Source organism: Anopheles gambiae, chromosome 2 (genome assembly GCF_943734735.2).
Source record: "Anopheles gambiae chromosome 2, idAnoGambNW_F1_1, whole genome shotgun sequence".
In the NCBI taxonomy this organism is placed as follows: domain Eukaryota; kingdom Metazoa; phylum Arthropoda; class Insecta; order Diptera; family Culicidae; genus Anopheles; species Anopheles gambiae.
In genome coordinates, this window is record NC_064601.1 from 15,386,525 (window position 1) to 15,414,071 (window position 27,547).

The following is a 27,547-nucleotide window of genomic DNA, read 5'->3' on the forward strand; positions in this document are numbered from 1 at the left end:
TTCTTCCGCTGCAGTTCCTGTTGTTCGTCTTAAAATCATCCCTATCTAAATTCAACGCGGAGGAGGCGCGCACGCTCCTTCGTGTATTACAATTTTAACGATTTACACTGTCCGTTTCCATCTCCATCATGTGTCAGCAGCACCGCCTGAGTAAGCAATCCGCTTGTTTGTTACCGGTCCGAATCGGGGTTTTGGGTTGTTTTTTTGTTTTGTTTGTATAATTTTGTTCATAACAAAAGCGATCGCTTAACATCGCCCTTCACTCTCAGTGGTATTTGTGTTTGTATGTGTGTGCTTTTTTTTGCTTGTTTGTTTCAAAAGCTCCAACTTAACTGCTTATTCTACACTAGCTAACAGAACGAAACACAACATAATCAACATGGATATAAAAAAAGAAAGAAAGATATAAACTTATGGTCTACACTACCGAAAGAACGCGGTCGTACGGAAAGGGATATTTAAAAACTAAACAAACAAACAAAAAACCTTGGATGGTAGTGGTTGGTGGGTGGTGGGTGGCGGGGGTTTTGGAAGGGTTTGATACTGCAGCAGACGAAAGCAACGAAAACTGCAGCTACATTATTAACACCGTGGCAGAGAATGTAAAAGACAAATGGAGCTCTTCTGGCGCAGATATTGCGCAGACGAATGGATGCTGGATTTAACACTTCGTAGTACTAACTGACCATTTTTTAATGTTTTGTTTTGCTGTTCCGGAAACGAATGCAAGATGTTGTTGTTTCTTGTTCTTGTTCTTTTGCCTGCCAAGTCATGTTTGCTTTCCTGCCCTAATAAGCCTGCCCAATACAAAAAACGGATGCACCTGGCGATATTGGAATTCTCTGTTGTGTACTAATATAATGCAAACATCTAAGGGATTGATTTTTTTTTGTTAAAAATACATCCAACAGCCATTTTGATTCAATTCCTCCCTAAAATATGTCCTTTCCTTTCTTACACGTACACGTAGAGACACACACACACACACGGATGGTGCTTTACTGGATTGGGTCCTGTGCTCCTTAACTTGTGGCTCTGTTTTTTGCTCCATTTAACATGCGTTCCACCACTAACGCCGCAACATGTGCCAGAATCCTGTACAAGAATAAAAGCTCATGCACGCTTTTCTTTTCGTGTGCGGGTACCACCACCCCATCGCGTGTGTGTGATGACCGTGTGTAACGGTGTAATATGATATCGTCGCAGCACTTTTACACCTGTTCTAGCGGCTTGCATGAACCTCCTCCCCCCTCACACTCGGCACCATTGATTATGTTATTTACAAAAAGGGTTTGTGTTTGACTTTCGTTTTTTTTTGTTCTGTGTCGGTGTGTTTGCTAGTAACATTGTCGATAGGAAACTTTTCGCCTTAAGTGGGCTTAGTTTGAAAAGGGGTGTGTGTTTGCCGCAACGCTTGTTGCACAAAACCAAATCCTTTCTCTTTTGTTTGAGCGCGAAACGGTTTAAAAAACCAACCCACCCCTCTAACGGCTCCCTAGTAAATGTTTTGTTTTTACTTCTTTTGTTTGTTTAACTTGAGCGTAATAAAATGTACTACTACCACCGTCAGCGATGAATTCGGCAAATGGGTGTTTTCCTCTAACTTTACTCGAGATATCAAATTAGCTATAAATACACGACACCGCGACCAAACACAATGTGGCGATCCATCGCTAGGGCGGGCCCCGGTCAGCGTACCCCGTAGGTCATTTCCAAAACAGGTAAATTCGTATTGCACAACTAATATAATATGCCCTGGTATGTATTGCCGGCGATCTCCTGCAACTGTCGATGACAATCAACCAGCTCGATGGTGGTACCAGGACAATCCAACTCTGTGCACCCCATCTTTTTGTTCGCCTCTCTTGTTGCTGTCCGAACGCTAGCCGTAATCGCGGACCATGTCTTTTTGTTTTTCGATGTTTGCCCTCCCACTTTTCTACCTCCTCCCCCTTTTTACACTACAAAGAACCACAGAATTCATAGTTCATAGCTCTCAACAGCCGATAGAAACAGGTCGTTTGACGGCCGAACGCCTATTATGGAAGAACATCGGGCCGGGTCGATGTGACCACCATCGGCGCCAGGGCCAGACAGAATGCTGTATTGCCGATCGCGGGATGTGGTGGTGGTGGTGGTGGTGGTGTCTTTTAGTGACAGTGCTCAGTAACGTCGACGATGACGGACTTTTTCCAACCGAACAGGAAATACCCAAGGGCGGCACCCAGGACCACCGCCAGACAGAGCCACGTGTTGTACGTCATGAAGATCAGCATCAGCAGGAAGCTTAACGTGACCTGTAGGATGTGCAGCAGCGTTTGGAACAGGTGCATCAGCGACAGCATCGTCGGTCTGGAATAGAAGAGGTAAAACGTGAGTACCGGGCTAAGGAACCGAGCGGAATGCTTTCCACTGTTTTTCAATGGAATGCTGTCCCCTGTTGAAGGCGGTGTACACAATTTGGATAAAAGTTATGGTTTGTTTCATTATTAAAACATTCACTTGCGCGATTAACCAATGCGAATGCAAAAAGCAAGTGTAAGCGAGGCATAAAATGGGACATTTAAATGGAAGCTAACGACCTTCGGAAGGAACCTCTCCGTGCCCACGTTAACTCTACTAGTGTGGATTGATTTCGAAGAAATCCACAACACAACCAATACATATATATCTGTTGTGCCGGCAGCAACCTTACTCCCTCGGCTAACGCACAAACAAACGGTGGCACAGACTAATTGACATAAATCAAGAACAGGCACAGGCACTGCACGCTCGGAGACACATGAGGATTCGTAGAAGCAGCGCCCCCCCCGGTACTTCGCACCGAGCCAGTCGCTGTGACTCTCGCACTAAGTGAGAAGATAAACTAATCGTAATGGAAGCGCGTTGCGGAACAAGCTGCGACACAACATGCATTCATGCTGTTAATTGAGATGGTTTAATTAGCTCCAGCAGCACACGGAGGCTGACGAAGGACACACCCACACACACACACACACACACATCAGAGATTTGAAAGCAAGTTTATTGGTGAAAATTTGCCGGGTGACAACGTGCACTGTTGTAAGGTTAATATTCGTCGGAATCATTAGGGGACAGGACACACAGAGACAAATTAAATGGTCTTCGCCAGCGTCCCAATATTCGCATGTATCGTTAATTTATCCCTTATCAGCTTCCAGCTAAAGGAAGGAATATTACGGTAAAGCAAGATGGATTGCAGCTGCGCAACTGCAACAACGTGTTAGAAATCATTGCTAGCATGGAAAATTAAAACAAAACGTGCTGCAGCAGGAAAGGGCGTTAAGAGATTTGTTCTCGCCAGTGTCTCAGGAAAACTCAGTTCCACGTCGGATTAAAAATCAGCGTCCGACAGTTTGTGCCATTAAATCACTTATAAACCCCCAGGAACGTGACCCCATAAGTGGTCCGGCAAGGAGATTTTTCCAATGTGTGTGCTTTCATGCTTTCATGCTCAACGATGCATGTTTTTCCCCTCCACCAATCCACCCCACGCTGGTAATGCAAGCATCATAAGAGCAAGCAGAAGATTAAACAAAAAAAAAAAAAACGAAGCTTGTAATGGTATTGAAAAAGTTTGACCAGAAAGCATTGCCAAGAAGGTGGAGCGACTTTTCTTGTGCAGCTATAAGCGTCTACACAGCAGCAGCAGCAGCAGAAGCAGCAGCAGTGGGCAACTGACAGCAAAAACATTCTGATTCCCTATAATACGATTATAAGTTGGTTTTGCCAGTGGCTCCGCGGTGTGGCCTGCAGGGGAAAGGACAAACAAATCAAACGCGAATATTCATACCTGTACTGGCTTCTGCAGATAAGACGCAACACAGTGCAAAAAAAAAAGCGCACACCCAACCCAGTCGGAGCGTGTAGCAGTAGCAGTGACATGCAGCGTAATCGTCCAATCCCCCCGCGTGGCGTGGCCCAGCAGCAGAAGGAGGAAAAGCGGCGGATAAAATGAAATGAAAAATAAAAAATGAGTCCGTGAAAAAGAGCATGCCAGCACGCAGGGTAGTAAATGGAAAATGCACAAAAGCCTAGAGCGCGGGTAGGTGCAACCAAGGGTCTATGTATGTTATGGGAAAGGTATGAAGCAGATGTAGAGCCGGTTCAGTCCTTCAGGCGAAAGATAAAAAAAAACCCATACCGACAGATAGTACGGATTTTCCTTTTTCTGTCTAGCTTGAGGTGTATTTGTGTGTTTGTGTATGAAATTTACATTAGCAGTGGAAAGGCTTTCAATGGAGATAGTGCAAGAGGTAAATTTATGTTTCAGCATTCACTTTTTTCCTCTTCGTTTCATGCAAACTAACGTAATGTGCTTATTAAACAAAAAGTATAAATTAAATTAAAAAAAGCTTAATAAGCTTTAAATTTAAATTCCGTTATTATGACTGTATAGTGTAGCTTAAAATAAAAACAATGTAAAAATCCAAATCCAAGAAGAAGCTAGAAGCTTAGCACGCGAGAGGGAGTTGGTACAGACGGACGGGTTGTTGTTGTGGATGAAAATGTATTTACAATATGATTGAGCGAAACTTACGGTTGCTTGTGGATCACTTCGCCAACCATGCTGTGGTTTTGTCCATTTATTGATGATATCCGATGGCGGTAGCAAACACGGTCGCATTCACGGTGCAAATGGAATAAGACGCAGGGTTTCCGAAATGTTTCCGATGCGATGCGGCGATGAATGTTGGCGCGAATGTAGGTAGAGCAGGGTAGGGTTGATGAGATGATGGATTTGTGTGGTTTGGGTATGTTGAATGCATTTGTACACAGCAGCGGCGATACGATTGGATTTCATTGTTGACGAGCGCAACAGGACATTTGTCGTAGAACGTTGCACCATCATCCCAAAATCGATTGAGACACACCGTTGACACGACAGACAGGCAGCAGCAGTAGCGGAATGTAGGTGAAAGGATGAAACCAAACCGAAGGGGGGAAAAAAATACACAAAAAGAACGAGAAAATTGTGTGAGAAAATGGCCTGTTTCGGGTGGCGGGGGTCCTTCACTCAACCCTCCCAACTGCCTCAGAGCGAACGGTGCAGCACCACTCGCGCTGCTTGATGGGAGGGGCTCGTAGTCTCTAGAATGGAATGTCTCCATTCCGCGCACGAGCCGTAATGGAATTGCCGATAAGCGATCTCCTGCAAAATTTCGAGACAAAACTTACTGCACAATGCGGGCGCCCTCCTCAGCGGACGTGCCGGTGCCGCTGGCTCCATTGAGACCGTCGCCCACGCCGGCACCGCCGGCCCGGTCGTCGGTCGCTGTGCCGCCGGCCACCGTCACACCGTTGCCGTTGCTTTTCTCCGTCACGGTGACCGGGCGGTACTGGAGCGCGTTGTACGTTCGCCAGAACAGATGCTCCCGGTAGTACTTCAAGCCCTCGTACAGTGCGGCCATCACGAAGATGAGCAGCATCGACCAGAGCAGCCCGCTCAGGCTATCGATTTTCCACTGCTCGAACAGAATCGTCTCATCGTAGCCGCCGTGAAACTGCAAAGGGAAACAAGCGAGCGTGGAATGAACATTGGATGCCCTCACCACCCAACCAAAGAGCACACTACTGCCACACTACACTCACCGACATCGACATCATGTGGTGCACCATTCCGGCAGGGCTGGCCGCACCCATGCCGCCGGCCGCCCCGTGATGGTGATCGTGCGCCCCATGATCCATCATCGTGTGATCGTGTGCACTGTGGTCCACTGTCCCGTGCCCGGTATGTCCTGCGTGCGCTCCTCCACTCGACATGTTTGCGTGCTGGCTGTAGTCGTGATGCTCCGAATGGTCCATAAGTAATGGGTGGTGGAGCTCGCGAACCGTCCAACGGCCGTGTACCGGGGATGATGTGTGTTTGTGGCTTACAGCAACGTCACTTTGCCGGCTCCCTCTCTTGCGATCCCTTTTTGTTCCTGGTTCCTGGTGCTCGGTCGTCGCGGGTGCGTTTGGTCACGAGGGAAGACTAAACGTTGCTTAAAGGCCTGCAAAAGAAGTGGAAGCAAAAACCGAGACGACCGAATGAAAAATAACTTTTATGGAGGACATATTTCACACGCTGGGTGACGTCCGCCCATGAGCGGAAATAGGTACGAGGGTGTGGGGGGGATAATGCTTTCATAAGCAGAACGAGGTAAAAGCCAACTCCTTCTTGCTTTTTTGCACTGGTAATGACTTTTCTTTTCACCACCGGTCAAAGCCGAACCGATCTCCCAACTCAGAACTCTCTCACACACACTGACACGAAGGACCCCCGAGAGACCAACGACGTTGAGACCAAAAATTAATTGATTCCACACCATTCCAATGGTCGGTGTCGCTCCGCCAAAACGATTAGAAATGCATTCCAGCAACCCGACCGAGCAGCACACAACCCGCACGTAGCACAGCACGGATGAGTTTGCACAGTTCCCGGTTGCCCTCCCTCTTCCGCCCGTTACCGTGTCGTGTACGCGAAGAATGTCGCAAGGAATTTATCACGTTAAGAGCGTGTTCCTGCACACTTCCGGCAGAAACTCGGCGTAGATTGCGGGCACCATTCGTAGCAGATGCAGGGGAGGAGGGGAACTTTTCACTTCCGCCACTAGTAGACTAGTTTGTCTAAGCCAACGAGAGGGAAAATAGCGGTAGAATAGATACAGGGGAAGGGGCTTTGTATAACTCTCTCAGCCCCCAAAATGTGCCATCCGGCCACCGTTAATAGTGTTAGGGTACGTACCGTACCAAACCAAGGACTAAGGCCTGTGCGAGGATGCCACTTTTTCGCGCTCTCTTTGACATTTCCTCCTCGTAGGCGTTGCACACGTTTGCACAGTATTCCTTCCAGATAACAGCAAGCAAACCCCAAAAAAACAACCTTTTAATCCCTTTCGAAAACCGGTCAAAAAGTGAAGCATTTTCACACGCCATTGGAAAAGCGCAATTCGGTGCGGAATTTGGTATTTAGTACGCATTCCGCCTGGCCTGGCCTTGCTTTATCCGTTCCTCTTCGATGGAGGAGCCGTTTCAGACAAATGCTGCCGAGGAGCCAAAAGCTCAATAGACCATAACATTGGACTTTTTTGAGGGGTTAGGAGAGCTGAAAAAAGCTATCAACACGTAGCGCGTGCCATACCATAAACAAAGGGGAAAACGGAAAGTACAAAAATGCAATAATTGGAAGGGATGCATGCTATTGATCGATTGCATCGTTTGAGGACATTCCTGAGCATGAATGGAGGAGAAAGGACTAACCACTAGTCTACGTTCAGTTCGGTTTGACGTTCGATGAATAGAATGTTTTCAACTCATTTGCATGAATTCGTTCCCCGTTTTTTTCCCCCCGTGGTTATGCATATGGTTAGCCTAAATTCAAACCAAATCCTTGTCCGCTTGATGTCACTTTTATAATCGATCCAATTGCCAACGATCTTCAGAACAACCCGATGAACATGATTCTACCAAAAAAACAGAAAAAACAAAGCCCAATCATCTACTCCCTGCTGCTGTTTGAATAAACACTACACTCGGGCAACACCAGCCTAGTGTGTGTGGTTCTGATTTTAATTACACATTCAACATTGGTCAAATTAGTGCAATCCGTGTGCTGCATATTATGCATCGCTTACCGCACGCTACTGCATCCGAAACTGTTGGTCGTACTGAGAACATTTCTACGGTTGAATAATTTTCGTGCGAAATGCCTGTTCCAGTTTATAATAAATTCGGAGGGGCAACATTAAGCTTCCGCGATAGCCGATGAGGATGAATAGGAAGAGGAGGATGATAAAACTCATGAGTTTGAATAATAAAGCCCAAATTCAATCAGCCGAACAGGATAATTGTACTGGTTGTATTTATTTAATATATTGAGCTAGTAACTGAAACGCTAAGCTCGCTAGTGAATTCGATATTAAAGGTCCAATTTACTATGCTGTGCCAACTGAAGGTCTCCAACTTTGTGCTGTGCATTGCAATCATTGTAATATTACCTAGAATTCCCAACAGCCTCATTATTAAAATCGGTGCTGGAAATTTCCATGCTCAACATCTCAAACCGCATCTACCGACTCCAATCTTTTATCTCAAAACAACTGGACCTTGTGTGTCGCAAAACGGCTTTGGCAAGAGGGCAATCAAAAACTAATGTGGTTTATCCCGACCACAATAAGCTGATAAGGTGACGAAGTAAAAGCATATTCTAGCCACTTCTTGCTGCTGCTGCTGCTGCACAAGATGGCAATTTGCATAGCTGGTGGAAGTGAGTGTTTGATTATGGTAGGGAAGAGTCATTTTGTTTTACACAAGCAAACGCATCCACAGAGTCGTAGTTGGTGGGTAGGACAACTACGGACGACGGCGTGTTGACAGATTTCCCTACAGACTGGAACATCACCACCACTTGCTTGTGGATCACGGTCCGTAAAGTCCGTGTCAAGTGGGCAACACCGATGGGCAGGACACGATGTGCCACGAGGTGTCAGAAAAATGTATAAAAATTTGCATAATTCATAAGATAGAAGAAGGTTGCTGCTCCCGCTTAGTGTCGGTACTATATTTTAGTAAGCTGTCGTTACTACTGCTTCATCTCACAATCTCGCTAGCTGTATAGCTAAAAAGGCCGATAAAGTTGTAATCCGAAAGCATATCACAACACAATGCAAGGGATCTGATCTTGATGTTATCCTCCTTTGTCCTCCGCTTATATTTTCATAATTTAACGCCCAAGGAGTTAGAGTTTTACGTGACATTATTCTGACCCTGCGCTAATGCACTTCTGGTTCGTGGAATAATTACCAAAGAAAAATAAGCAAATAGAACAAAATAGCAACTGAAGAAAAACAAATCATACAAACAATAGTGGCCGGCAGAATGAAAAGCAAAAAAACGCCCCTTTTTGCAAGGTTTTGTTCACTTCAATGTTCACACAACCCGTCTGCACTGTTGCTGAGAACGGATGCTGCTCAGTACTGTGGCCACCCCCACTTGCCGGGTGCAGCTCGGAACGTGCACGGAATTGTTTCGATCCCGCCACCAATTAGTGACAATTGTCCATCGGCCGCAATCTGAGACGAGAGAATATCACCCTCGGGTCCCCGCATGTACAGATGGGCGCGCGAACGCGAGACGTGTGAACGCTCCCGCGATGAACCCTCTGGTCTGGTTGTGATTTGGGTGTGTCGGCATGGATTTGAATCACTGCTTGTTTGTGTTTGTGGATGTGTTTCGTTCTGGTCACACACAATTCCGGTGTAGAATTTTCCCACCACTTCCGGGGTGACTGATACACGCAATCTCCCTTATCCCTTCTGTCACCCATCCGTCCGTGCGGGTCCACAATTAAGTTTGTCCGGTCCGGTCGTACGATGAGGTATTAGGTGATGGTGGTGATGAGATTGTACGTGGCTACAGCTAACTTCATCACCAGCATCGCTACGACGGGTTGTGACGTGGTGGACGATCCCCGGCGCACCTTTTGCTGCGACCAGATACAGCTCCGACCGCAGCGCACACCTGCAGACGCCTTCGCGTATGGAAATTGGACTCGAATTAATGCAAACTTCAATTCAATTCGGAGTTCCTGCTTTTTGCTTTTCGAGTTCTCTTCGATTCGGAGCCCCTCGAACGGTACACAAAACCTTATCAACCACTGTCGTCGTGTGTATTTACGAACCGACGGTGTTGGTATATGGGAGTAGCTCCCGACCAGAGATCATTGTCCGGCTCTGAGGGGTTGTTTGGTGCAGGGGTTGAACACACGCTGATATTGATCATGTTTACAGCGGTACGTGTTGGGTCGGTTTCGATTGGGAAGGGGGGAGGAGTTCGCCCTGGGGGGAGGGGGGGGGAGTACAATATAGTAAACAAACAACGGAATCGATTGCACGAGCAAGGGTGACAGAAAGGATCCCTGTCCCTATCCTTGACTTCCACGTAGTTTCTGATCACGTACCGACATATGGGTCAGGATGATATTTCAATTATACGAACGCCAAATGGAGGGAGCAAAAATGGAGCATCATCCCAATAGGGGGACAACCCAACAGCAAAAGAATGCGCTGTGCAGCATGTTAAAAACATGTACAGCATAACGATTAATCTGTCCATGAGGTACGGTGATAATTAAATTTACATCCTTGATTGCAAATGCAAGAAGTAAAAAAAACAAAAAAAACGGTGTAACAATCGCCTGTTTTTAGCATTCTCAACTTTAACCTATAGAACAAACTATAAAGCTCCAAGCTACTTACAGGGATTGTAGGAGCAAAAGTAACAAGAAAAAACACACGTACATATATGCTGCAAGCTCAAAAGACATTCTAAGCCAACGAAGCAAGAACGGTATTATATATTTAAAAAAAGGTTGGGCAACAAACAAACCCTCCAAAATGAGAAATATGTACACGCCTTTCACCACCATCGTCAACGTCCTAAATTGTGAAGCGTTCCCGAAGTGCAAAAGCTCGCCCAACCAGCGAACAACATTCCAACCAACCTCCTCTCACGACGACACGGGTGGTGCTTGGGATGGGTGGCTGTGGTACACTACTACCCTGCTTGCTTCACCCGAGCTTTAGGCATTAGGAAACAACGGACGCTCGAAAATCGACCAAACTGGATGACCTTGTGTTGTGGGGCGACTGACTGACTGACTGACTGGTTCGTGGACGGTAAGCAAGCTCTGGTCGTGGTGGTGGTGGTGGTAGTGACTCTATCGTCGTAGTAGTAGTAGTAGTAATTCAAAAACCAGCGTTTGGACACGCTCCCACCTTTACCAGCTTCGAACTCATAATGACTTCTTCCGAAACAGCGAGTGAAACTTCATTCATCGTGAAAAGTTTTTCATAGAAAGCCACGGCTGCTGTGGAACTGTGTTCGTTAGCTGGACACCACGTTCCAACAACCTTGAGCGGGGGTGAGCGAGCCAAGATGTCGGTATGCCCCGGACCAAATTATGTCCACCTCTTGTGGGGCCACTTGTTTGAGTGTTTTGAAGCTAGCGACAATGGTGGTGGTGTTCACAGTAAATTTGTTTCCTATTGGACGCGCTTTCAATTTCCATTTAGATTAAATTTGGCGTCTGTTTGGTTTGCTGCTACCGCGCCCAAGACTGAGAGGCCCGTTAGCAAGCTGCCAATACCCCAATACCAAGTCACAATCTTCCGCCTGAGCGGATTTGTCCGTTGCCGTTGCCTTCCAGCAAACATGACGATTCTCCGCTAAAGAGTTGTTGTTCTAAACAAACAACGGCGCGCACCCACTGTTTGTGCAACGTTTAACGCATCGTTGCAAAGCTTACTTCTTCCCGCGAAGGAGCGATTATGGGGCGTAATTTCGGATTCCTTCGTATCCTGCACAGTCCAGCAATCTACGTTTTCATCGAGCAATAATTACGCTTAATTAGATCGCAACATGCTTTCGCTCCGCTAATAGCTTCATAGAATGGAAATTCTATACTTTTATTAATTCCCTTGCAACGCTCATGGAATTGAAATGCAACGCAGTGGAATTTAATGTAATGCCAAGAAGCATATTCTTAGAAATATTGATCAAAAAGATCAAAACCAACACGAGAAGATGCTGTCAGAAGCACACAAACACAAAAAAAAGAACCATTGCAGGTTTCAAAGTTCAAATTCCATCTCTCTTCTTCTTCTGTTCCCAATAATGTGAATACGTTCATCGGAAAAACAAAATAATTGAATTTTGGGGAACTTTGTCAAGCAAACGATTAAGCAAGGATGAGCGTGGAACGTAAAAAAAAGTTATCCAATATTTTTTGTCCTGATCACAAGAATGTTAGTAGATAATTACGGACGTAATTGTGTTTTGTATTACACTCATTACATTTATTGTTTAAATTTACTATTTCAGCTACACTCGTCAATAACAAAACTGAAAACTCCAAATAACGCCTCATTGCAATTCCACTAATCAATGTGGATGGATTATGAGATATCAAGACATTTACTTTCGCAGATGTATGAAATAAACCCATCAATTTAATGTATTCAATAAAATGAATTATCAATTTAATTCAAGTTAAACAAAACATTTGAAACCCGCAACATTTCTGAGTTTCAACAGAAGCGCGGATTTCTTTGCAATCAAAACGATAAAATGGAAAATGTGTCACACCTAACCAAACACCTGCAATCGTTCCTCCGACAGCACACTTCCTCACTGGAGAGGATATTAAGGAAAAAAAATGAAGCACAAATCCAATTCCAGCTCACCGATCGACAACGTTCGCTAGTGATGTGATTTTTGATTATGTTTTCCACCTGCCGAACACAATGCGCTGCCATGTAAGCAGCTCCCAACCAAACAGCTGCTGATGTGAAACTTTCCATTCAAACCACTTATGCAACCATTGATAAATTAAAAACTTCTACAACTAACTAGCTAACCAGATAAACATGATTCAATTCAACATCTCGCGAACTCCGTGCTTTTATTTCTTGTTTTTTCCATGAATTTTGGTGCAAAACCATCGGGAATGCTGCAACTTTGTGTGCTGTCCCGCCAACTTTGGTTGATTATTTGCGGGGGATGGATAGGGGGTGAAAGAGAGAGAGAGAGAGAGAGAGAGAGAGAGAGAGAGAGAGAGAGTCGAATCGAATATTCGCTGCCCGATCAACCTTGGGGTTGCGAAGAAAAAGCGTACGAAACTTTCTACAGCTAGCCCAACACACTCGCGCTGTGCCGGATCCTTGCGATCCTTGGATGCTGCCCCGGGCACAATGTGATTGCTGCAGGCGTTCTCGGTCCTTTCCACTATCCACCAAAATATATTCCTCTAATTCGGAGCAGATTTTGCACCACCAAACGAACTCAAACTCGGCGAGGGGGCAAATGCTTTTGGACGGAACGAACGAAAGGGGAGCAAATTGGAATGAACTATCCATTCTGTTATTGGAGAGACGACTATTCAACAAACTATGCGAAATGTGAATCATGTTTAATTAAATACGATAAATTTCACCCACCGCTCGTTTGCAGGAAGCGATGGGAACGGGAATGCTGCAGCAATCGAAGGGTAAATATGAGTAAAAATAGTAAAACGTTTTAAAATCAATAAAAGAGCAGTGCTGCACACGTCGGCCACAACAGGGAGCTCGAATTATCAAGATAGATAGACATTATTTCAGTATGTAAAGTAAATAGATTTTAGCCGGTCTCGTAGTACAGTCGTCAACTCGTACGACTTAACAACATGCCCGTGATGGGTTCAATCCCCAAATAGACCGCGACGCCATACGTAGGACTGACTATCCTGCTATGGGGGGGAATCAATTAGTCACTGAAAGCCAAAGCCCACAAGTGGGTACAGGCAGGCCTTGACCGACATCGGTTGTTGAGCCAAAGAAGAAGAAGAAAGTAAATAGAAGTAAATTATTAAGCTAACAGTCTATATCTTCTGTTTCGAGGGATTTCATTTTTAAGATCTTTGTTGCTATCTCACAGCAAGTACAATAATCGGAAACGTTTATGAGTTATCGTTGTCTCTTGTGTTAATTTCGCCGACACAACAGGCATAAGAAATACTTCAAAAGCACTACTCAACTTCAGCAGTTATGAATCGCACAGAAAATGAGGGGCAGATACAGTCGTTGCCGCTAGATTTTCGCTGTAAAGCATCTATTTGTGACAGTGTGCATCAATGTTTGCCTCTAAGGCATACGCTTTTGACAATGCGCACCAGTATTTGACTCTAACGCACCTATTTTTGTCTGTAACAATGGGGCCCTTCACGATTCTAGTCCGCTTTTTGTGTGGAGTTTGACAGTTGGAGGCTGAAATCATGTAAACACTCCATACAATACCACACACAAAACTAGCCTGCAATTTTCAGTCTAGATTATTCTAGCCTCAAAACTAGAATTAGATTCGAGTACCTGCTCAAAAAATTTGGCCAAACAAGGTGATGTTTACATTTACCCCAACGTGCATTAAAGAGATCAGGTGATGGAATATAGAATCAAAGTTTATGTAGTTCAGGTGGTCTCATAGCATGTTTTTATCAAGGATAATGTATTTAGAAGGTTGATTTTTATCGCTTTTGCTGGGCGACATTGTGGGGGACATCTGTCACTCTCTGCATACAAATTCCATTACCCCACACCAGCCCTCCCCGATTTTTATACTGGAGCCCCTGGAAGAGATATGTCAAGTCGAGAAATGTCATTTTGCTCTGAACAACTTCACCTTGTCGTTTATAACACCTTGGTTTTTATAACCAAATTTGAATATCACTTTTTGACAGAACGGGTGAAAACTTTTGCTCTGACAAGCTTTCTGGAGGCTTGTCTGGAGCAGAAGCGATAAAAATCAGCCTCTAAATTCATACACCTTGGAATAAGCCCACCTGTTTACTATACCCACTTAGATAGCTGCTCGAAAACTGTTATACAATGCAAACCAGCTGACAGGCTGAAATTTCAGCCTACGAACTTAAAACGGAAAGAGCCCCAATGTTTGACTATCGTAGGAATCATGATACATTTACAAGGTATTTTAGCAGATTTATGAAAACTGTAATTTGATAGTATAAAAACACTACAAAAATCGTGCAATTTGAAGGCAATTTTAAAAACTAATGAGATTCAATAAATTATCAAGGAATTGTTTACACTGGAAAATACATGCCAAATCTTTTGCACTCCATGAAAAATTCCAAAATTGGCATAATAATTTTAATATTTTAATTTCTATTAATTAAATTATTAACAGCTTAACATAAATTGAATACTGTTCAGAACAGACAGTTTCAGATATCAAGTAAAAACAATTGACTTACAATCAATAAATAGGTGAGTTAGAGCCAAAATTTAGCAGCAACGACTGTAACAGTGATTGCTGCACAATCAGTAGCTACATTTAACCGGGGTAAGGGCAACTCTTCTCCCATCATCCGAACAGAACAACAAGCAAGGAATGCTTGTTTTCCAGCCGACTTTCTTGCGACGCAAACAACCTAGTAGCAACATAGCTGCTATCCTACCGTTGGATTAAATCCATTTTCCCGCACTGCACACACAGTTGCAAGCACGGCAAACAAGCCACCCTCCCCACGGATTCTGATGAAGCTGTTTCAACACGCTGGAATAAGTACCAATCCGGATTCCTGCCGCCATTGCAGCGTGGCGGGACAAATTTTCCACGAATTCTACACCTTCAAGACGAGTCAACTGCTTTGTACACGTTTCGATGCGCGGAATAATCGCAGCAAGAAGTTGTTCCCCGAAACTAGGGCGCGGAAAGTTAAATCTTAAGTAAGACGATTACTTTTATGATCAAGATTCGCGGTACAGAGAGAGACGGAGGCACATTACAAAAACGACGCTCCAAAAGCGGCGATGGAAGGGCGACGGGCCAGCCCGTTTTGCGCACAATGTTTTCCCGCGATCCTTTGATGTTTTGTTGCGAACTGGAAGCCACCGAAAGCCACTAAAGCACTGCTTACATTTGGAGTTTTATGAATGATTTAAAGGACTCTCTTCGCGCCACTATTTGCTTACTCTCTCACTCTCTCTCTATACTCCCCCCTTACTCGCTACTGCAACGGTTCGGCACAAACTGAGCAAATGGGTTTGATTGTTTTGCTGTTGTTGAATTTGTTATTGCAAACTTCCCAACAATCGGAACAAGCAAACACACACACACACAAACACACAACTTCGCTAATGACGGAAGCGGTTAACCTCTCACAAGTGGTTGTTTTAGCGATTAGATCGCCTCGGGTATGTGTGTGTGTGTGGTGTGTCCCGATGACTTCGCACCACACCACCACCGCCCAGAACTATTTCGCAGCGCGCTCTTGCCGCGAAAGATTCATTATCTTGCTTATCGCGATTGCGGGGCGCTGACATTGGCGCTGATTGTGACAGTTTCGTTCGCTTACTGCTGCTGCCTACCGCGGTTGCGCGATCCGGGTAATGCGTGTTATCGGGGCTCTCTTGCGCAGCCCGAAACCCGAAACCGCAAAACCCGTGAAGGCTCTCCTACCCGTGGTGGGTGCTCGAGGGGCCAGGATGAGGCCACGATCACACAATTGCACACACACGCACGTAAACTGCCCTTATCGGTAGGGCAGAAATATATAGTAAACAACTTTACCGTCACCGCAGCGCAGCCAATCCCCACTCAGAGAGCCATCATCATCACCATCATAACACACTATCATGTGGACAAAGTAGTACCAGAACGACGGCCAAATCGGAACTTGTGTGAGATACAAATAAAGCAAGAAACCTAACAGGGTGCATGTGTTGGACAAAATGGGGTGGAAAATGAATTGCTGCAGTGACAGAGGGACTCTGCTGGCACATTCTCGGTTTTAACCACCGCCACATTGTTTGCAGTTCAAAAGTACATGAGCTAAAAGCCATCTCCACAGATGGCCAGAGAGCTGACCAACGAACGAACGAGAAGCTGTTGCAGTTTGCTTCGTTATTGGAAAACTTTCGCGCTCGGTTAATGTGGGTACTGCCTCTATTGGGCTGACTGTAGCGTTTGTTTGTTAAGTATTGTATTTTTAACTTCAGAGTTACACTGCACAGGTTGACATTGATGGTTATTGCAGCGTGTGGGATGCCATCGATGAACAAAGAACGTAAGTGTGTGTTGTAAATCGAGAAAAGTGGATTTATTTTAGTTATTTTATAAACATTCCGGCCATGCGTATGACACCGAGCGACCGAGCGACGTAAGGTTCTTTAAGAACGCCCAACGAAAGACCGAGCGCGGACGTGGGAGGCTTGCCCCTTCGTCTGTCAATAATACCGTGGGAACAGGCGTTTTGGCAGATGACGGGCATGTCTGATAAGGTAGTGGGTAATAAAGTTTGTCGTATTGGTTTTGAATATGCATCGTTGGCAACATTTTAATAAAAAAAATCATAATTGATGTAAGATCACAGATCACACCGTCATTCCATTATTCACAGACTATGGAGCATGTGATACAACCAAGCCCCCTTTTTGCATGCTTTACACGCAAGCTTATGGTGGAATTGAAACATCTATGACACCTTATTTAATTAAACGATTTGTTCATTTAGAACAGAAGTTTGATGTATAACATTTCAATACGACGGTAAAATAAGTATCCAAATCGAATCAAATCCTTATCAAGGGACTACAACATGCCCGCAAATACTTGATATTGCATAGCATATCGGCTGTATATAATAGCACACACATTAAATGAAGCTGCCGACAGCCCGTTCCGATAAGGGTTGTGCTTCTTTTTGCTTCAACCAATGCGGTTTTACTGAGTGCTGAGTGTGTTTTCAAACGGATTCTGATGCTGAATTATCATTTACAGCAAACCACTCCACACATTTACCACAGAGCCGTAGCCCGGGCTCTCTTGGACAGTGGGCGAGTGCGACCATGGTTGCGGTCATTCCCGTACTAGAGACACTCCCATGTATCGCTCCCTCGGCCAAAGGGAGTGTGTGGTGCAGTATCGGCCGTGTCGTGTCAAAAGTTGGGATAATCATGTGCCACCCAGTACAGTCGAAGATAGCAATGTACCGTTAGCATTGCGCTGACGTTGAGTGAAAAGCAATCCAACGATAGATTTACATTTTTAATGTTTGTTCAGGCCTTTTTTCGGAGTTTATCGTTCCACGAATTTTGCTGCATTTCCCACTTTTTTGTGTGCTACATTTACTATCCTTACGTCCCCCGTTTGATATTATGTATGAATATCGATGGTTTTCGAGAGCGTTGCGGTGTCGGGGCGAATGTATACCTGCCATATTTGCCATGTGTATAATGATAACGTTACCGAATATGGACGACCCAATGCAAATAAGAGTTGGCAGAGCGTTCAATTAATATCATTATACCAGCGGCAATTGGCAGACGTTTGCAGTAGAGCTTAAACGAACCGTCCCTAGCAATACGGCCTTTTTGAACCGTTCCTCCTGAATAAAAAAAAAATGAATAAACAAACCGTCCCGAGAAAATGCTGCAAATGTATACGCAATATCCTTAGAGTTTTACCACTCCTTTCATCTATCGGAGTGTAAATAACTCTGAACGACACGGCCATTTGCGAGGAGATGTATGCATTGGAACTAATTGCTGCCTCTGCCAATGACAACTTATCAGCCGTGTTAGTGCACTTCTACTACGTTCCCTTGCTACCGCTCTGAAACTAGCGACATGAAGCGACAAAACAAAAGGCTTCGGAGGGTTAGTCATTCAGGAAGGGCAGCAGTCATTCAGATTGCACATGTTGTGGTTTGTATTTAGGCTTGAGCTTTCCGGGCATCAATCGGGCACAGGATGAAACCGCACAGACCAATTCACTGCTAATCCAAACTGCAGACAATTGCATCCGTACTCTGGCTGCTAAATGGACTTCTCGGTTGCACCCAAGCGGACGGCCGATTAAACGCACGACGCAAACAACCGTTTGGCGTAGGTCCGTTGAATTTAATGCTCACCACATGTTACGGGACATGCACACACAGAGCACAGTATACTACATCTCTCTACGCACTTGGCCCCCAAAAATTGACCCTTCATTCCGGTTGGCTGATCTCTTTCCTATGGTATGGTCTCTCAAAATGGTTGTAGATTTAGAAGAGAAGATACAACCAAATCTAATATACGACAGCCATATAGACAGTTTGGACCAGTGGTTAACATAATAAAAAAGCAACATCTTGCTCTTCCCAAAGTTTTAATGCTATTTTGCATCTAAAACGCGGTGGTAAGGGCAAATACAGTATTATCTGGAATTTACTTGCACAGACTATTCCATGGAATTAATGTTCGCATATATACAGCATTAGTTGGAGGAAATTGTAGAATTCTTACAATCCGACCCGAGTTTCTGTGCGTTTTTCGTGGTAGCAATGTAAAGAAAATGTAGGTACAGTAACTTTGATTTCAAATTCTCATGAATTTCCCTCACAGCCAACAAACTGTTGAGCGACACAGTGTCTTCGCCTGGTCTGAAATTGACAAGTGGAAAAAGCTCCACTATTTTGCATATTAATGAGTGTGTGTTGCAGAATAAATAGCTGTGCCAGTTACAAATCACATAAAAATCAATCGACATAATGCACACATTTTAACACTGGGCTTGACTTCAATTTGAACATGAACACCCCTTTGTAGGTCATCTGATAATATTTCCCATTTTGCGTCCCATCCCAATTCGCCGTCCCGAGTGTGACCGTGTGATCTATTTGAAACTTTTCTTTAACATACCATTATGCTAACGTTACGTTTTCCGGCTTCCACGTGCTCGGAAAAGCTCATCACCTTTACCAACCATTTCTATTCCATGCCTTCCATTCCATCTCATACCACAAAGCAAGTGCTTATTGTTTTGAAAAAAAAAATGATTTCGCTTCTCGAAATTGCTTTATTATTTTCGTTATCACACAACAGTTGTTTATGTGATGTTCTGGCAAAACACGTAATAAAGGACACTTTGGCCATCGAACTTTTGCATGAAACTTGAAGCTTATTACGAAATCCAGTGGCAAAGCTCGTAGAACCGTCAGTGATTTAACATTGCAAAACATGGAATAATTTTGACTTTTATTGGCAAACTTTTAGCTTTATCTTAGATTCAAGCAGGTGGGAAACGAGGAACCGGTTCGAACTCTAGTATGGTGAATGGATGTTCAACAACCTTAAGTCACAATCGAAACATGACGCCCGGAATATTGAATATGTTGTTCGTAGATCCTCAAAAAAGCTCTACGTAAGCACAGCGCATTCACGTCTATTTCTCACTTGTTATTTCCTTTTCGATCTCTTTCTGACGCAACAAATTCCTGCGAAAAAATAAATTTCCACTAAACCTACACATCATTTTGGCCATTCAATATGTTATTTAGATATTTTTAAACTGCTTCAATCTGTCCTTCCGTGGGATGGAAGCAGCACGAGCGCTCTCAACATTGAATGAAATTGATATCTGTTATGAAATTCTGTTCATTCCACTAGATCGTTCAATGATACTTTATCAAAGCTCTTTTGCGACACAAGCTTCATATTTATTTGCAGAATTGAAAATGCAAACAATAAATAACAGCAACTACCCAGCCAAATTCACTCCACTTCCTAAAGCTCAAAGATTAACCGATTTGGGGTGGAAGCCAAACAAAACTCGAAACCTTATTAATCATCCATGGCCGAAACACGGTCTTGCCAAGGACCATTCGGGCCAGACCACTCCCAAGTGAGGAGCTGGTTGGCCGATTTGCTTTTAAAAGCAAAAAGGAAAACAAAACAAAAAAACAATTCGTGACCGGCACGCGGCGAATAGTAAATCCCCAGCAGCGATTGTGCCGAAAAATCAAGCATCAAAAGCCTCCAGTGCAGTGTAGTGTATACGTAACCTTGCCAAAGTGTATAACGCCAAACGAAGTGAGCATAATCCACTGTGTCCGGGTCGTTACTTCCAAGTAAAACTAATTTTAAAACCGTTTTTTATATCTCCTCCTATCTTTCGCTGGGCTTGTGTTTCGCCATCTCGACAATGGTCCAGTTTCATCAAACGGGTGTGTGTGTGTGTGTGCGATCTCGATCTCGAACACAGCTTTCCCGTTTCCCGTCTATGACCGTCATGTGGCGCCTTTGGTGCGTGCTAGTTTAGTGGTTAAGCTTTAGACCGAACAAAAAATTAAAAAAAAAGAGAAAGGTCTCATACGCGTCTCACACAGAACGGTCCCTTCTCCTCCTCTGGCATAGCGCACGAACTGCACCGAGTTCGAGGGTTCCCCGGGGCCAACTAAACTCAAAACTTAAAAGCGTTACGCACGAGTTGTTACATGTGTCGGCTTTCGGGTTTACGTAGCACAGTAGGGATAGCTTGCGAACGGTGAACCGTGCTAGGAACGGACGATATTGGAGCTCATTTCGCAAAAACGTGTCTTACAATTTCGGAAAACCAGCACACAGTTTGCCTAAGCCTCACACACACATCCATATGTTTGCTCAGAAAAAGGAAACCCGTTGGAAGTCTATTTTCTCACTCCAGCACAGGTAAAATGCTCCGTAATGGGAAAAAACGTTCGATGATAGATAAAAACAATTTCAAAAAATGATCATGAAATTGAAGCATCAAACCTCGATTGATGTGATTTATTTGAATGTCACAAGATTATGATTATTTTGCCTTCAAACCACCATTCAAGATGATTGATGGGAAACCAACTCCAATATCACGCAATCATCGGTTTCATTTTGCCTTGAATCATCAATTTTTACAGAAATTTTTTAAATATTTATCTGTAATTGTGCAGCTTGTTGGCAAGCCCAAGTTGTCCTGCAGTACTAGTTCAGCAGTGTTCCAAGAGTTTCAGGGTCAGTGCACTTGCTTGCAGACGTTGAAACGTTTTAAATAATATTGCCTGTGCATAATTTGCAATAATATTCAGAGAATTATCCATTAAGTACAAGCATAATTTGCAGCCGTTGCGAAGGAGATTTGCGAAGCCAACAAATAGAAGGTCAACATACAAGGTATTAGAAATGCCTCAACATCGTCCCTATAGTATACTCACTGGAATATGCACTGCATCGAGAGCATGGCATCCATGGCGACTCAAAGATGAAGGCTTCGTGACTGTCGCTTTTCGGGCAAATACTTTATATTCAATAATTATGTTTACGTACAGATGCTTCATATAGCAATTAGATACTAATTTCATTACTTTGTACATTACCAAAACATCATTGTACCAATAAAACCTATTAATAGCTCACATGATAATTGAGATTGGGCGAATCTCGAACGAAATGATTACAGTAAAGGTCACGAAGATCGGTACGAAAAAAAACAATCTCTCTCCTATTAACTCCATCCGTTGGTGCATGTAAAGTGGCCCGAACCGTAAGTAAATTAACATCAGTTAGTCGGAGCAGTAATTAAGCACGATTTATTATCCATGTAACATTTACAAGCTTCACTGGTTCTTCTAGGCAGCTGTTGCAACATCGAACTGTAGCGCAGTAGCGCTTCAGCTCCATCAGCCGCATCCCACTACAAAAGCTCGAAAAACGGGGTATGTTAACGAGCAAAATTATATTACAAAACCAAAGCCATCGCATTGCACGTGTGTGCCGAGACGGCTGTTGGCGTTTGCACATTGCTGTTCTCGAGTTCCAAAATGGGAATGCCGGTTTCGCGGCGCAACACGGTCCATCGCAAAGGTTTTTTTTTATTATTATTCTGGAAATTAATATATGTACCTTCCGGAAATTTGATAACAGTTTGGTGCGTTACGCAATCTATCAAAATTCCAGGCAGAATGGTGAAGAAACAATTGTATGCTCATAATAAAACAAATTTCTACTCGACTGCGCTATAATTTACCTGCCTGTATCATGGGCCGAAATGTGATAACCATCATATAGACCGAGTTTCTGCCAAGCAGTCTCTCTTGGCAGTCAGTGTGCGCATTGCTGGGAAAAGTTTCTTACGCGCGTTATTCTTCGCCGAAAACCCCCAGGCGCATATTCAGAAATGGCATGGCAACGGCGAGTCGGAAGTTTTCTAAAGATTTGGCTCAAAAATACATCAGAACGAGATGGGGCACCGTTTCAGAAACAGGCGTTACGCTTCAGTGAAGGGCGCTTTCGGCACAACTTCCCAATGGTTTCTGCTTTGTCAGATTGAAAACTTAAATGCGCAATTTGATTAACAATTAAAGCAAGATAAAACCACAACCGGGTACCGGGGAAGTAGCTAACCAAGTGAAACTAAAATTTACGTAATTTACAACAGTCAACAAGGCGGAGTAAAAGAGCTGTGGGCTGTTTTCCATTTCTTATCCCCACGGTTTGCCACCGACAGAACTCTTGTAGAACTCTTTGCTATTTTCTCTTATCGTGGTTGCCACAACAAATTGAATCACACAACGTAATCCTTTTCGAAAAGGTCCCAGTCCACCCTGAGAGCTCACATTCTTCTACTGGGATGGAGATGTGAAAGCAGAAGCCACCGAACCAGTGAGGAGCATTGTGGTGTGTTGCCGAGAAGGCTGCTCGGTTGTGGCATGCCAACAGGGAAAATACGGCAAGTGCACACAATAACAACAACAACAATAACAACAAAAATCCCTAGCCCCGTTGTGTGACCCTACACTTAACCGGGGATCATTATTTTCTATTAAAGGACGACGGAAACACAAAGCCAGAAATAGTCCCGGGGAACCATTGGAGGCGCAAAGGCAAACAAACCACAGGCACATCGTGTCGCCCTGACAGCAACCAACATAAACATGGGGACGTTATTGTGCGCCCTGCCGCGGAATGGAGCAAAATAGCAATAGAATGGCAACAATTTCGCTTACCTTTTGCAGAAAGAAACCAACACCAGTCCTGTTGGCAAATAATTCAAATTTGACCGACTTTGCGTCTGGGTCGAAAGGTTTTCGCCAAAACCCTTCGCACACACGTTGATCTTGCTGACGTGAGCAGAAATTGTACGGCTTACCGGGGCCGGGTTTACGCAATCACACATTCCACCAGTTGCCACGGAAATGGTTCAACCACAGAAAGGGTGAGGTTATTCAACTCGAGGCTCGATTGAGTTGAATTTAATTGAAGTATTGGTAGAAAATCAAAATAATTAGTCTATCTGAATCGTTTTTGTCAACCTGAGGGGAAAGAAAACTAAAAAATTGTTTCTTACATTGTCCATAAATAATAAAATATTTGACTTCAAAACGTCGAGCTATGCCGTACCGTTGAAAGGTAATGTTTGCGGTACATCATCAATAAAAGTAGGTAATAGTTTAAACCAATGTAAAAAAAGCTTCAGATTGCGTATTGGTATTACAATATTCGCTAATTTGCATCGTTTCCCAGTTCTAGGAACTAACCTTTACACCGGAACAAATTAAAAATAAAGAAAATAACCAAATACAGTGACGGCGTTGACAAGCAAAGCATATCCCCCCAAACTCCGGTTGCCACGATGCCACCGAGGGACACCGGAGACACGAATCATATCCACCAGCCACCAGCACCAGCCCTTCTTCGGCTCCCCTTCCATCAAACGGGCGGCACGCGGATAGAAAGCGGATTGAAAATTGACCTCGAATGGCATGCTTTCAGGACTGATGGCTCAGCACCACTCTCCTTCGCGTACCACCTTCACCCGGTACGCGTATGTCAACCTCCCTTCCCCCATGTGTCTGTGTGATGGTTTGCCGTGTAAAAGCCGCAAATAAAACCATGGCGACAAGTGAGTGAGTGAGTGAGTGAGAAAAAAGAAAAAAAAAAGGCAAAAAACTGGCTGCAAATTGGTTCACGTGCGAAGTTTGACGTTGCATAAAACCCTCCCCGACGCCTACTTTGGGAGTCTGCGTGGCCCGCCACTTCGTTCGGGGGGAGGTTGAAGAAGGTGGACAGGAAAGAGGTGGGTAATATGGCGTTGAAGACAGAAACAAAAGGGAGAGGGGGGATGAGAGGTGTATTGTTGTTGCTACTAGTGTCTACAGTTACTCAGATGAGATACAGAGAAAGCAAACGATCGGATAGGATAATGAGCAGCCTCCGTACGGTGAGTTGCTTTCTTTGCTTCACTATGACCCCCCACTGAGAGTGTGACATAAGGGTGGCGTGTATGCTTCATTGGCACAAAAGTGCATTATTTACGGTGTGGGTGTTTCAACGAAATAGGGGCTGCTTTTTTCTTGCAATTTTTCCTCTATAACGAAGTGAAATACAACAGAAGAAAGAGAAGAAAAAAAAAAGCAGAGCAAGAAGATGCAGAGCAAATTTGCATCAACAATAGTAATTGGCGCCATTTCGATGCTGCACCACTTTGTGTGTCTTCACCCCATGCCTGTGGGGGTGTTTTTAATTTCAAAGCAAAGCAATAGACAGCGAACCGGTTAGACAGACAGACGACTGACACCAGTCAGACAATCGCTTGAAAGCACCAAACACAAGAAAGGACAGAAACAACAAACCCGCTCTTAAACGCCCAGTTCAGTCCAGCGCAAAACGAGAGCAGCGATACGGGTGGCGGTTGATAGGTCCAGTTGTAGATGCTTTTTTTGCGGTATCGAACATGAAAAGAATCCGGTGCAACGAAGCGCACATCACGACCGCCACCATTGGAGCAGAGCAGGTAGTGTCGGCAAGTTGCATCATCAACCACCGAGCAATAACACCCCCCTCTAAACAGGCCCCAAAAACACACGTGAAGGTGTGCCGTTTCATCGAGCACGATGATTGCGTGAGAGAGCAGACGAGGATGAGAGAGCGAGAAAGAGAGAGAGAGAGAGAGAGAGAGAGAGAGAGAGAGAGAGAGAGAGAGAGAGAGAGAGAGAGAGAGAGAGAGAGAGCCAAGTGCGATGTGAGCTGAGGCGAAAAAGAGAATCAGCACAACATCGAAAGGACTGACTGACTGACTGGCTGATGATGGTGAGGGTAAAACATGGCCTGCTGCTCTGTGACGTAAGCGAGTGATGCGCGCGCGAGGCAAAATCTTCTGCTTCTGTGTGTGCCCTCGGGCTGTTTAGATACCGTCAGCGGTTTTGCTGGAAATTCCACCCTACCGCCCCTTCGCGTAACGTTTAATCAACGATCAAATCAACGCGGCCCATCTGATTCGGTCCAGCCGGGTGGTCACTCTCGATTGGTTCTCCGTTTGGTTTGTTCCATACAAAGATGGAAGGCCATCGGCGTTGCTCTTGGTGGTGCCGCTCTGTGGTGTGTGAGCTTTCCAGCTCCATTGGATGACAGTCACGAACACACTACCGCTTTAATATTGCATCCAGAATGACCGCACGCCCCACCGCGCAGACGTACCTGTGTCAATTCCTGCCAGTGGGATTCCCCGTCAGCCTCGTTGCTGTATGTTCAGGTTGCAGCTTTACGGTGCACGACGCAAATCAAGTGCCGATGCCATACAATCCCAGCAGCCCGGTCCGGCGGGAAGGTAGAAACCTATCAGGGGGTGGGGGCGGGAAGTAAGCACGGTTAGAATGGGAGAACGACGGAATGCACTGAGAAACGGCTGCAATCACATAACAATCTCATTTTTTTCAATATTCATGCACACATACACACACACACACGCACGCACTTGACCGCTAGGGCGACACAAACATGCTTCACATTCACGTCAATTCACAGCCACCCGTTATGCTCGTTATCGAGATTTGGGCAATGTATTGTAGCTGTATAAACCTCTCGCACAACATACGGCACTTTGGCACACGATAACGCACTTTGCCTCTCAATCCGGTGTAACGAGAGGTGTAACTGCGGTGTGATGTCGTTCGCAATACTTCCTCCCCATCAGCAGGGAGTCACACGAGCACTACGTGTACGTTGATGCGCTGTACATTGCGATGGAAATGCTCCAGCAACCAGCAGCCACGCAGCCACCGAACGACAGCAGCTGATGATGGGAATTGTTGTCTAGTGAACGGAACCTCCTCACTACACGTGCACACACACAGCACACCACTACTCTCCCCGCCTGCCAGCAAAAACGGTCGGAACTTACTTGACGCCTTCGGTGCCACTAAAACAGAGGACAGTCGCCGAAATAAAATCACCGATCGTAGTGAACGCTATCGATTGGCACCATGACGGCAAACCCGCTATCCTTCGCACACTCACGCACTGGCTGCTTGCTTTGCTGACGAGACCGAGATGATTCAATCGCCGAGCCTCACTCCGAGTCGAAGTCTGTGCGGGAAGTCACCAGATCGCGACGCACGGACCGTTTCTGACAGCGATACAAGGGTGGTGGCGGCGGCGGTGGCCCGAACCAAGGTGGATTAAAAAATATCAGGTGGTGGACTCTAGTGCATTTTGACAATTCGTCACTTGACGTAAGGTCCCCAGGATTCAAACTTTGTTTACATTTATTAAATTTGTTCATATAATTTATCTACCCCATTTTTTCGATTAAATATTCTTTAAAAATATATTTTGGACTTTACGAGTTCTTATTTAACATTAAAACATGGATTAAAGTGTGTTATTTTGTTTTATTCCGTGAATTTATTCTATAATTCATTGTGTTTTCGACATTTTTGGAGATAAAAATTAATAAAACCATTATTTTTTCAATTTTCACATTGATTCCTTATTATCTACGAGCCGCATGGACAATTAACGTGAGATTAGAACTCATACTCACATGATTTTAAATTTCGTGCATGAACAAATCATCAAATCTTTTGTTAATATATCTCATTTTTTCGATAAAACCAATAGACACACAAAAATGCACATAATAACAAAGAAATCTGTTCTATTTGCTAAGCTTTGTGTGCGGAAACCAATGGTTAACGGTTCTAAAATGACGTAAAGTCCCTCAACTATGGCGACCCCCCAAAGGCGCTAATCCACCACCTGATATTTTTAATCCACCTTGGGCCCGAACAACAAGCAAGAACTATTTGACAGGCCGAGAGCCGAAAAGGGCACCAGGTTCGGCCATTGCGGTTCCACGCGCGTCAGCATTTTGACATTTGTATCGTGCCATAAAGCTTGGCAGTTGACTGGCATTTTCCTTTTGTTCGCTTCCC

General features: G+C 44.6%; 1 protein-coding gene across 31 annotated transcripts; it reads right to left on the reverse strand.

Moving 5' to 3' along the window:
- Positions 1 to 1,906: 1,906 nt before the first annotated feature.
- LOC1281375 (high affinity copper uptake protein 1) lies at positions 1,907 to 26,777 on the reverse strand. Of its 31 annotated transcripts, none has more exons than XM_061644066.1 (7): positions 26,234 to 26,752; positions 25,812 to 25,949; positions 5,614 to 6,014; positions 5,200 to 5,525; positions 4,562 to 4,591; positions 3,815 to 3,826; positions 1,907 to 2,352 (listed from the first exon to the last, which is right to left on the reverse strand). In XM_061644066.1, the coding sequence occupies exons 3-7, from the start codon at positions 5,824 to 5,826 to the stop codon at positions 2,151 to 2,153; spliced, it is 783 nt and encodes a 260-aa protein (XP_061500050.1). In that variant the 5' UTR covers positions 5,827 to 6,014; positions 25,812 to 25,949; positions 26,234 to 26,752; the 3' UTR covers positions 1,907 to 2,150. The 31 variants fall into 31 exon arrangements, with proteins under 31 accessions (XP_061500050.1, XP_061500049.1, XP_061500051.1 ...); XM_061644065.1 differs by having other exon boundaries at positions 26,515 to 26,751; XM_061644067.1 differs by lacking the exon at positions 25,812 to 25,949 and having other exon boundaries at positions 26,515 to 26,752.
- Between the last annotated feature and the right edge of the window lie 770 nt (positions 26,778 to 27,547).